General features: G+C 55.4%; 1 protein-coding gene and 1 long non-coding RNA gene across 6 annotated transcripts; one reads left to right on the top strand and one right to left on the bottom strand.

Moving 5' to 3' along the window:
* Nucleotides 1-670: 670 nt before the first annotated feature.
* Nucleotides 671-10,445, bottom strand: LOC136486264 (protein STRICTOSIDINE SYNTHASE-LIKE 10-like). Of its 4 annotated transcripts, none has more exons than XM_066483141.1 (2): nucleotides 9,992-10,445; nucleotides 671-1,829 (listed from the first exon to the last, which is right to left on the bottom strand). In XM_066483141.1, the coding sequence occupies exons 1-2, from the start codon at nucleotides 10,279-10,281 to the stop codon at nucleotides 962-964; spliced, it is 1,158 nt and encodes a 385-aa protein (XP_066339238.1). In that variant the 5' UTR covers nucleotides 10,282-10,445; the 3' UTR covers nucleotides 671-961. The 4 variants fall into 4 exon arrangements, with proteins under 4 accessions (XP_066339238.1, XP_066339237.1, XP_066339239.1 ...); XM_066483140.1 differs by lacking the exon at nucleotides 9,992-10,445 and adding an exon at nucleotides 8,613-9,976; XM_066483142.1 differs by lacking the exon at nucleotides 9,992-10,445 and adding an exon at nucleotides 3,484-3,902.
* Nucleotides 5,318-8,606, top strand: LOC136486265 (uncharacterized). Of its 2 annotated transcripts, XR_010766739.1 has the most exons (4): nucleotides 5,318-5,593; nucleotides 5,694-5,801; nucleotides 5,914-5,982; nucleotides 6,147-6,497. It is a non-coding gene; the product is annotated as an uncharacterized lncRNA (long non-coding RNA). The 2 variants fall into 2 exon arrangements; XR_010766738.1 differs by lacking the exon at nucleotides 5,318-5,593 and having other exon boundaries at nucleotides 5,603-5,801; nucleotides 6,147-8,606.
* Nucleotides 10,446-11,093: the final 648 nt, after the last annotated feature.

Genomic DNA, 11,093 nt, shown 5'->3' with positions numbered 1-11,093 from the left:
GTATGGAAACTACTCAGGGTGTTTGGCTGCAGAAATATGCAGCTGCTACTGCTGCCGCCACTACAGTGATTTTAGAGAAGAAAAGGCCACACCTGTATCCACTGAACTAAACCTTTATAGTTCATTTTTCCCTTGGGAAGCTTTGCAGCCACAAATGTCTATACAGACTATACTTGCACTGGTCCTGTACTAAAAGACAATGGCGCTCAAACATTATTGATGGGCATGGTTTGAGTTCCAGGATCCCTTTTGTCTGTCATGTTGACAGACTGATTTGGTTGTAACATTGAATTGGTGAGCACAATCTCCAAGATTGAACCATTCAGCTCACAACGTATGTAATAAGAATAAGAATTACTTTAAACTCCTTGCGAATACAACAACCCTATTGAGAGGACAAGAGCCGCAGAACTCTGAAGAATTGATGGAACGATCTTCTTTTTTTGCTTCTTTTTCCCCAGAAGTCATGCTCGCAAGCCCTGTTTATCTTCTGCTGTTTTGTTCCATAACAATGGATATTAGGCATATTGTTACTAGCAGGATCCCTGGTTTATTTGCCACTTTAGAAGTTACAAATGAATAGAGTTGGGTTCCGTTACAACAGAGCCACAGAGGACATGCTGACAGATGCAGCGCTTGCAGTGTCTTCGTTGCTGAGACACAAGTAGACTGAAGAACACGTCGTGTTAGACAGGCCCGCTGTACTTCTGTCTTCAGTTCATCGATGCAAATACACATTTAACCTCTGCCCAAATGAACAGGTCTAGTGATAGAAGATATGATGTATGTTTTCCTCTATGCAAAGACACTTTTATACTTTTACACTAAATAGCATCTATACATACACATGTATAGATGTGATATGAATATATGACGTATGTTTTCCTTTACTATAGTAAGCTACTAGTAACCTATACCCAATCCATATTTAAGCGTATATAACACCATGTAAATGCTTCTACTACAACTTGTACACTCCAAGAAACGGCGACATGACAGAGCCAATCCAGAGGCTGCCATTCCTCTCCTCCACTTCACTCACCGATCTGAACACCTTCTGAAGATCCCCATGGACACTGACCATCTCCATCACCTTCCCGTCCTCCTCACTCAACCTCACCGCGATCACCTGGCGCCCAATCCTGTTGAGCAGCCACGACGCGCGCTGGACATGGCGCGTCGGCAGCGACAGCACCACCCGCCGCAGCCACGGGTAGGAGATGCACCACTCAGCGAGCTTGCCCCTCTTGGCATGGAGCCCCACCCAGAAGCCTCCCCGGGGGCTCATCCTGATGTTGTCCGGGAACCACGGCAGCCGCGCCACCTCTTCCTTCGCCGGCGCCTTCGCCGCCGGCCGGAGCCAGTACCGGAGGATCCGCCCCGTCGTGGTCTCCGCCATCAGCAGGTGCGTGCCGTCCCGGCTCATCGCGAGGCCGTTGGGGAACGCCAGGCCGTCGGCCAGCACCTCCACCTCCCCGCTCTTCGGGTCGTACCGCAGCAGCCTCCCCGTGGTGTCGCCGGAGATGACGATGCTCAGGAACTCCCTCCTCTGGAACCTCGAGCTCGTCTCGGTGAAGTAGACGGCGCCCGTGTCCGGGTCCACCTCGACGCCGTTGGCGAAGCTGAAGGCGCGGCCGGTGCCCTGCCACCACTGCGGCGCCACCGGCCTCGACACCTTGTCGTCGTCGTCGTCCGGCGAGACGACGCGGAGGCCGTGGTAGGCGTCGGCCACGTAGAGCTCCCCGGTGTCGTGGTTGAACTTGAGGCCCAGTGGGCGCCCGCACTCGTGCTCACGGCCCGGGTCCTGGGAGCCCCTGCAGCTGTCCAGCCTGCATGCACGCACGGCACACATATTTTGAATAAGAAATTATTAATTATTAGGTCACACAAGTCTGGCCTTTTTAGAACACAAAGTGTATTCCGTAATTTCCGAGCAACAGAAAAGAAAATTGCACTACATGAGCCAAAAGTGTGTTTTCTGTGAATAATTCGAGCGATGGAAAAGTTAAATTTAATTGCACCATAAAAGAAAAGCCAATTTTATGACATGCCGCGGCCGCGCTGACCCTTTCTTAACAGAGGTACGATACACCCACCATGAGCTCTACACAGTAATTTTCAGCATGGAATAAACTTTGGGTAGATGGCACGATCATCAGTTGAGTGTTTTATTATGCGTCAATTACATGGTGGACGGAGACATCATCAGACATCCTAATGAGTGAGTAGCGAGGGCAGAGGATTTGGCACTAGAAATGGTGTCAAAATCGCGTCATTTACACCCAAAACCTGCGCATTGGTTTCTATCAGTTTCACCATTACTTGGACAGCGGCGGCACAACCGTCAGCCGTTGAACTGCACGCAGCAACACAGAAATGCACGTTCAGTTTCACCATTACTTGGTTCCTACCAATTTCACCATTACTTGGACGATGGCGGGGGGGCAACCGTCAGCTCTGAATTGCACACAGCAGTACAGCACCACAGAAAAGCTAGCAGCACCGCGCACGCACGCACGCACGGACGTGGAACACGTTGTACCAGTGTCACTGAACTGATGAGAGAGGTAGCTAGCACAAGTATGCATGGTGCGACGAACGAACGAACGGTGGTCGTGAGGAGAGAACGGCGACGAAGATTGAAACTTACAGGTCGGGCGCGGGGGAGGAGTGCTCGGCCCACCGCCGCTCGGCGGGCACCCACCTGAGGACCCGGCCGTCCGACACGCCCGTGAACGGGCCACCGTCGCCGCCGTCCCCGTCCCCGTCATCGGCGAACACGAGGCTCTCGGGCCCCACGGCGCCGTCCAGCAGCGGCAGCAGGTCGACGTCGCCGTCGCCGATCTCCAGCATCCTGACGTCGCTGCGCGAGTCCAGCGACGACAGCAGCAGCGCCGCCGCCGCCAGCAGCGCGGCCAGCGCCACCTCACCGCGGGCGCGCATCGTATCACCGCGGGAGGATGAGTAAAGCTCGCGCTGTGCGGCGCGGGCCGGTGGCTGCGCACAGAGGACTGGTTGCTTCTAGGTGAGCTACCAGTGCGGGCGGCGGTCCTTGACCAGTTTAACGAACGTGCCGCGGTGCCGGCCTCAGAGTGGAGAGTGAGATGCCCTCCTCGCTCCTCAGGTTTTTAGTATGTAACGGATGGAGGATGGGCGTGTAAATGCGCGTGTCTGTCTGTCTGCCCTGCAGCACCACACAGGACGACGCATGCATTGTCCTCTGCCCGGCAACTTGCATGCGGTTGGTTAATTTTTTTACTCGGACGGGTAGGGAGGGTAGGAGCGCGACGTGGTGATGGTCGTCAAGCCTGCAATGCAAGCGCTGCAACGTTGGAGACTTGGAGCGAGCGCACACGAGGCCAACAGGGTGCAGAGCAGATCGCAAGGAAGAAGAGAACCGGATTGTATGCATGCCGGGCACGAAAGAAAGAACGAAAGCATTCATCAGACACCAGAGGTCAGAGGCTGGCAAGACGTACGTACAGTTCGGGCGGGCAGGACGACGAGTGCTCTTCCCACCGCCGCTCGCCGGGGACCCACCGGAGGACGCGCCCGTCCGACACGCCCGCGTACGGGCCGCCGCCGCCGCCGTCGAACGCCAGGCTCTCGGGCCCCGCGGCGCCGGCGTCCACGGGGACCAGCTCCACGCGGCCGTCCCCGCCTATCTCCAGCACCGCGGCGTCGCTCCGGGCGTCCGGGGAGGACAGGATCGCGGCCGCCGCGACGACGGCGGCGGCCGCGAGCACGGCGAGCACAGTCATCTCCATCGGTTGCGCGTGGACCGGCGGACCACCGATCCGTCCAGCGGCAGATGCGAATGCGGCGCCGATGCCGTGCTGTGCTGCACGTATGATCGCGTCGCGTGGCGTCCACACAAACTCGATGAGGGTTGAGAGGTTTTATGGGAGAGGGAAACTAAAACGGAGGCGGCCCAGGCTTCGACGACGTCGTGCTTACGTGTGTTCCTTTTCCTCTACGGATGGGCTCGGCCGCTTGACGGTTGCCGGTTGGCGTGTCGATCTATTCGGGAGAATATCGTGGTCGCGGCGCGGGCGCTGTTGCCTCGCCGGAAAACGCGGGCGGAGGACGCTGGTTTGGTGCAAATCCTTCCATCCGGGGAGCACACGCGCGGGCTGGACCTGCACGAGGGAACAACCGGCCTAGTGGCCCACCAACATCAGGACGTCGTACGTTCCCCTCTGTTTCATGGCCCGGTGGAGCCCCGTAATCCATCCCTAATACTAGAGCATTCCCAATAGTTCCTAGACAACATTTGGAAAATCAATGAGTACTGAAAAAAAGGAGAGTTTTCATTTGTTGCCTTTGTCTAATCTAACTGTTTTCAATAGTTTGTTCTCTAACATGTCCCACCAGCTAGACGCCACCCTATCGCAAAGAAATATCATTTATTTTCTAGCACTTGTTGACAAACATAAAGATGAATTTCATATTATCATGTGAGATTTGAATTAACAGATAACAAGAGCATCTAATAACAAATAAACACCATACAAAGAACATATAAAATTCAAAGCAGGAAATTAGAGAAAATTGAGTTGAATCCGTTCCTCTCTCATGGGTACAGTGGAAATTTAACAATAGACTCTTTCGTGCATATTTTTTACATTTCTTGTTTTCCTGGCTAATTCCTCAGCAATGTCTCTGAAATTTTGTAATACTGAAAACGCTGTTTGCGAAAATGCAGAGGCGATAAGTCTCTTCCATTTTCTAAAAAAAATGTAAAGTTCAAATAACTAGAGCATTGTTTTAGAAAAAAATGGAACCAACTTTATATCTTCCAAGACAAATAATTTTTGACAGGACTAGCCTGGACGTCTGCTGCTGTTCCCACGTGTAGCGTGTTCCGTATCTTTCGAGCAGCAGATAAGAAAATAATATTGCACCAGATGAGCCAAAAGTGTGTTTTCTGTGAATAGTTTGAGCGATGGAAAAGTACAATGGAACTGCACCATAAAGAGGCAATTTCATGACATGTCGCGGCCGCTTTGACTCTTTCTTTCTTAACAGAGGTACGGTGCACCATGAGCTCTACAGTCATTTTTCGGCATGGAATAAGCTTGGGAAATTTTGCTGCAGGACATCGCTAAAAAAGCCTAATATGCTGATGGACACCGCCAAGAGCGAAATTTGTCTAATACCATTACAAAATCACGTCCATTTGCCGAAACACACCGTACCGAATATTTTATTTATTTATCAGATTTGCGGAGAGAGAAGACGGGGAAAATGACTCTTCTGCCCTTATCTTCAACCTCCGGCTATTCACTATTTTTTGCCAAAAACACACTGCTGCCTTCTCAAATATCTTTCTCATTTGCTGCCATAATTTTCTCCCTCCCTCCCATCAGCTGCGGTGGTGGCCACGTCGTTCCCGTGGAGGGCTGGTGCCTCTCGACGCACCACCATTTCCAGCCGCGGGGAGATCTCACGCACGCGAGCAGGTGGCGGCGGCACTTCTTCCCGCGGCGGACCGGAGGCTGCCCGCAACCCTGCGGGCGGTCCTTCCCCTACCGCGGCGACCCCCAGTTCCTCCCTCGCGACGGCGGCGTGGTCCCCCAGCTTCCAGGCGCAGGCAGCGGCGGCCGCCCCCCCCCCCCCCCCCCCCCCCCCCCTCATCGGCGTTGGTGGTGCCCTGCTCCCGTTGACGGCAGCGCCGTTGTTGGTGGATGCAGCGGGGACGAGGCGGATCTTGGCGGCGGCATGGGCGAAGCGAAGGCGGCGGCATGGCTGGCGGAGCGAACGGCGTGGTGTCCGGGCGCGGTGGATCCCTGCTCCACCCGGTCGGTGCCTCCTCAGTCCTCTCGTAGAATATCCAGCAGCGCCTCTCCTCGCCATCATTTGCGGCCAGCTATTTTTTTTTTTGATCTAACTAAATTATTCTGGCGGTCGCAGCACTTCTCGTCCTCCTCACCATCATGGCGGCCAGCGATCGGTGGTGTAGCTGCCAACGGTTCTGACCAGGTGAGGCCTCAATCTTCAGATCCCTGTCGTGACGAATGGTTCGTGGCTGTTATGGAGGGATCTGATCTGTTGGGTTCATGGGAATTGGGATGTGCGGACCCAAGTAGCACTCTCTGACCAATTGTGAGACTAATTGGCATCAGTTTGCGCTTGCTGTGATGCAGAATCTAGATTGTGTGCTCCTAGAATAAACGACCAGGGTGATTTCCGATTTGCAATCTAGTGCATCCAGTGTGCCTAATATGGTTTTGGCGGCATGGACATGGACGCAACAGAGGATGCAGTGGTGTTTCAGAGCTGCTGTCCATGGTGCTTTTGGCCAGTCATAGGTACTGTTGCTGTCTTTGGCTTCCATGGCCATGGAGTGAGGAGGAAGGACCTATTCACAACTCATGTGAGGATCAGCGCTGACGACGATGAGAAGGCAGCAGTGTGTTTTGGCAAAAATAAGTGAACAGCTGGAGGTTGAAGACGAGGGTAGAAGAGTTATTTTCCCCACCTTCTCTCTTCGCAAATCTGATAAATTATAACGCCCTAGGACACGGCACAGGCCCACTCTACCGAGGGGTGGACCCCACCTACGTAGCAACCTGTTTACGCTTTCGTCCTCGCTTCGCGTAAAACGGTTAACCGAAGATTACTACGCGTCCTCTGCCCTGACTATTTAAATCGGTTCAACTCAGTTCCAGCTGCCGAGGTGGTACTACTTCTGGAGCTACAGTGTTTTCGCGACACTACAGTACCCGAGCTACAGTAATCATCTATTCGGCCCAGCCCAAGGCCCAGCCAGCGGGGTCTCACATACACCCACCCTTAAGGACTCGACGTCCTCGTCGAAGGTCGAACCTCTACCCAAACGGATAGACTCTCTTGGCCACGTCCATATTCCCAGTTCCCCGGCCCAAGCGCGACTTGTCCGGGCTCCCGAGCCATATGTCCATGAAACCACTCACTCTCTCTCTTGGTCCACGTATATATATTCCCAGCTCTCCGACCCAAGTGCCATGCGCAGCCTGTCCGAGCTCCCGAGCCATATATATTCGTGAAACCGCGAGAGTTTGGCTCTGATTACCATTTATAACGACCCAGGCCTTAAGACACGGCACAAGCCCACTCTACCGAGGAATAGGCCCTACCTACGTAGCAACCTATTTACGCTTTCGTCCTCGCTTCGCGTAAAACGGTTAACCGAAGGTTACTACGCGTCATTGGGCTAGCTATTTAAGTTCGTTCGTTTCAGTTTTAACTGCCGAGGTGGTACTACTCCCGTGCTACAGTGATTCGCGACGCTACAGTACCCGAGCTACAGTAATCACCGATTTGGCCCAGCCCACGGTCGAGCCAAGGCCCAGCCAGCGGGGTCTCACATACACCCACCCTTAAGGACTCGACGTCCTCGTCGAGGGTCTAAACGGATCGGCTCTCTATTGGCCCACGTCCATATTCCCAGCTCCCCGGCCCAAGTGTCAAACGCGACCTGTCCGGGCTCCCGAGCCATATGTCCGTGAAACCGCTCGACTCAATTTTCTCTCTTGGCCCACGTATATATATTCCCAGCTCCTCGGCCCAAGTACCATGCTCTGGCTGGAGCCATGCGCAGCCTGTCCGAGCTCCCGAGCCATATATATTCGTGAAACCGCAAGAGTTTGGCTCTGATTACCATTTATAACGACCCACGCCTTAAGACACGGCACAAGCCCACTCTACCGAGGAATAGGCCCTACCTACGTAGCAACCTATTTACGCTTTCGTCCTCGCTTCGCGTAAAACGGTTAACCAAAGGTTACTACGCGTCCTCTGCCCTGACTATTTAAATCGGTTCAACTCAGTTCCAGCTGCCGAGGTGGTACTACTTCCGGAGCTACAGTGTTTTCGCGACACTACAGTACCCGAGCTACAGTAATCATCTATTCGGCCCAGCCCAAGGCCCAGCCAGCGGGGTCTCACATAAATGAATAAAATATTCGGTGCGGTGTGTTTCAGCAAATGAACATGATTTTGTAATGGTACTGGACAAATTTCGCTCTTGACGGTGTCCAATAGCATATTAGGCTTTTTAGTGATGTCCTGCAGCAAAATTTCCCAATAAACTTTGGGTAGATGGCACGATCATCAGTTGAGTACTGGTAGCATCGGTGCCTGCCGCGGATGCGACGACGACGACCGACCGTGAGTCCGTGGCCGAGCGCGTGCGTGAGGACAGACGACCGAGGCGGGCGATGGGGATTGCGGTGCTTGGCCGGATGCGGGTGGTGGAGCCGTCGCGGCCACTGCTCGCGCGCTGTTCCGTTCGGTGCAACTGCAACGAGCCACACCCACACATGACGAACTGACGACGCACGCATTATCCTCTGCCCTGCAACTTGCATGCGATTGGTTAAATTTTTTACTCCGACGGGCAGGGTAGGAGCGCGACGTGGTGATGGTCGTCAATGGGTAGATAGACGTTGCACCCACCCGGACCCTGACTCATACAGTGGCATCAACCCAAAGCCAGAAACTGAGCGCACACGAGTGACGAGACCAACTCGGAGCAGAACAGATCGCAAGGAAGAAGAGAACCGGATTGCATGCATGCCGGGTACGAAAGAAAGAAAGAATTCATCAGAGACCAGAAGACGTGTACGTACAGTTCCGGCGCGCAGGAGGACGAGTGCTCTTCCCACCGCCGCTCGCCGGGGACCCACCGGAGGACTCGCCCGTCCGACACGCCCGCGTACGGGCCGCCGGCGGCGGGGTCGAACGCCAGGCTCTCGGGCCCCGCGGCGCCGGCGTCCACGGGGACCAGCTCCACGCGGCCGTTGTCGCCACCGCCTATCTCCAGCACCGCGACGTCGCTCCGGGCGTCCGGGGAGGACAGGATCGCGGCCGCCGCGACGACGGCGGCGGCCGAGAGCACGGCGAGCACGGTCATCTTCATCGGTTGCGCGAGTCCAGCGACGACAGCAGGAGCACGGGACTCCTCAGGTTTTTAGTATATGACGGAGGATGGACCGGCGTCGTGGTCGCTTGGTGTGGATGGCCGTGTAAATGCGCGTGGCTGCCTGCTGCCCTATCCACGAATCACCATGGATCGGTGGCTCCGGGGAGGTGGGGAGGAAGCGAGGGAACGGCCGGGTGTCCCGTCGGACGGCAGTACCAGTTCTGTTGCTGTCTCGCCGTTGCAACCGCCAGTCTCTCCTCCTCAGCTGGACTGCTACCCTTGGCTTCGCCACTTGAATGCCCTGCCTACCGCCTACCATGCGTGTCTCCCAGCCTCCCTCCTCCACGTTTTAGCCGCGGTCCATGGCCGCCCGGCCGGCCGGCGGCATGGCCTTCACGAGCGCAGATATATACGCCGTACTGCCGTAGCCCTGTAGGCCGTAGGTGATTCTGAATGTCCAGAGTCCGGACCAACTGTCACTGAGCACCGTCCGTCCTGTCACCGGCCGTTCCAAACTCTGGTCTCTCCTCTCCGATGTGTATGCGAGTGTGTACTGGTACGATCGGTGCCTGCCGCGGATGCGACGACGACGACGACGACCGTGTGTCCGTGGCCGTGCGCGTGCGTGCGTGCGTGCGTGCGTGCGTGCGTGAGGACAGATGGAGGCGATGGGGATTGCGGTGCTTGGCCGGACGCGGGTGGAGCCGTCGCGGCCACTGCTCGGTGTTCTGTTCGGTGCAACGAGCCAACGACAGACTTGCACCGACACGCAACTGTCTGTCGGACCTGCAACACCTCAAAGACGGTGCACCACACTTGACGACGCATGGGACTTGCATGCGATTGGTTAAATTTTTTACTCGGACGGGTAGGGTAGGAGCGCGACGTGGTGATGGTCGTCAATGGATAGATAGACGTTGCACCAGCCTGTTGGAGCGAGCTAGCTAGCGCACAAGAGACCAAACGGGAGCAGAGCGGATCGCAAGGAAGAAGAACAGGATTGCATGCATGCATGCCGCGTACGAAAGAAAGAACGAACTTCATCAGAGACCAAAGGTTGGAGGACTACTGGCAAGGTGTACGTACAGTTCCGGCGCGCAGGAGGAAGAGTGCTCTTCCCACCGCCGCTCGCCGGGGACCCACCGGAGGACGCGCCCGTCCGACACGCCCGCGTACGGGCCGCCGCCGGCGGGGTCGAACGCCAGGCTCTCGGGCCCCGCGGCGCCGGCGTCCACGGGGACCAGCTCCACGCGGCCGTCCCCGCCGCCGCCTATCTCCAGCACCGCGACGTCGCTCCGAGCGTCCGGGGAGGACAGGATCGCGGCCGCCGCGACGACGGCGGCGGCCGCGAGCACGGCGAGCACGGTCATCTTCATCGGTTGCGCGTGGACCGGCGAACCACCGATCCGTCCAGTTGCAGATGCGAATGCCGTGCTGTGCTACACGTATGGTCGTGTCGTCGCGTGGCGTCCAGTGAAACTCGATGAGGGTTGGGAGGTTTTATGGGAGAGGGAAACTAAACGGAGGCGGCCCGAGGTGCGACGACGTCGTGCTCGCCTCAGTGTCCCGTACGTGTGTCCCTTTCCTTTACGGATGCGCTCGGCTTGGCGGTTGGCGTGTCCATCGACCGGGAGAATATCGTGGTCGCGGCGTGCTGGCGCGGGCGCTGCTTTCCGGTCCTCCCTCCCCCCTGAAAACGCGGGCAGAGGACGCTGGTTTGGTGCAAATTCTTCCCTCTGGGGGAGTCACAGGACCCGGATCCGGTGCAGTTCCTATAGGGACTGCAACTTTAGCAGTCCCACCATCCTGATCGTCCATAGCAAATCCAAGGGCAAAGCATGGACTCGACGCCTATCTTCTCTGCTTTTTGGAGCCTGAAAAATCAGAAGCTTTGGCGACATGTGTTGAAGAAAAAAAAATCAAAGGAACTCCTTACATTAATGCTGAAAACTCTAGTGTTCAAGAAACATTCAGCTTACCTGACCAATATACACATGTAATAACTGGTCTAAAGAAGAAAGAAAAGCAAAAAAGTGGATCAAAACAAAAGAATTCTTGGACTAAAAGATTTTAGAAGAAAAGAAAAACAAAGGGAGCAAGAAGAATACAAGCGAGAGCCTTTTACCTGTGAGCCATTATAAAAAGATCATAAATCTTTGTGGGCCATTAAAAAAGTTTGGGGGACTTT

Source organism: Miscanthus floridulus, chromosome 10 (genome assembly GCF_019320115.1).
Source record: "Miscanthus floridulus cultivar M001 chromosome 10, ASM1932011v1, whole genome shotgun sequence".
Taxonomy (NCBI): Eukaryota; Viridiplantae; Streptophyta; class Magnoliopsida; order Poales; family Poaceae; genus Miscanthus; species Miscanthus floridulus.
This window is presented reverse-complemented; position numbering and strand designations above follow the sequence as displayed.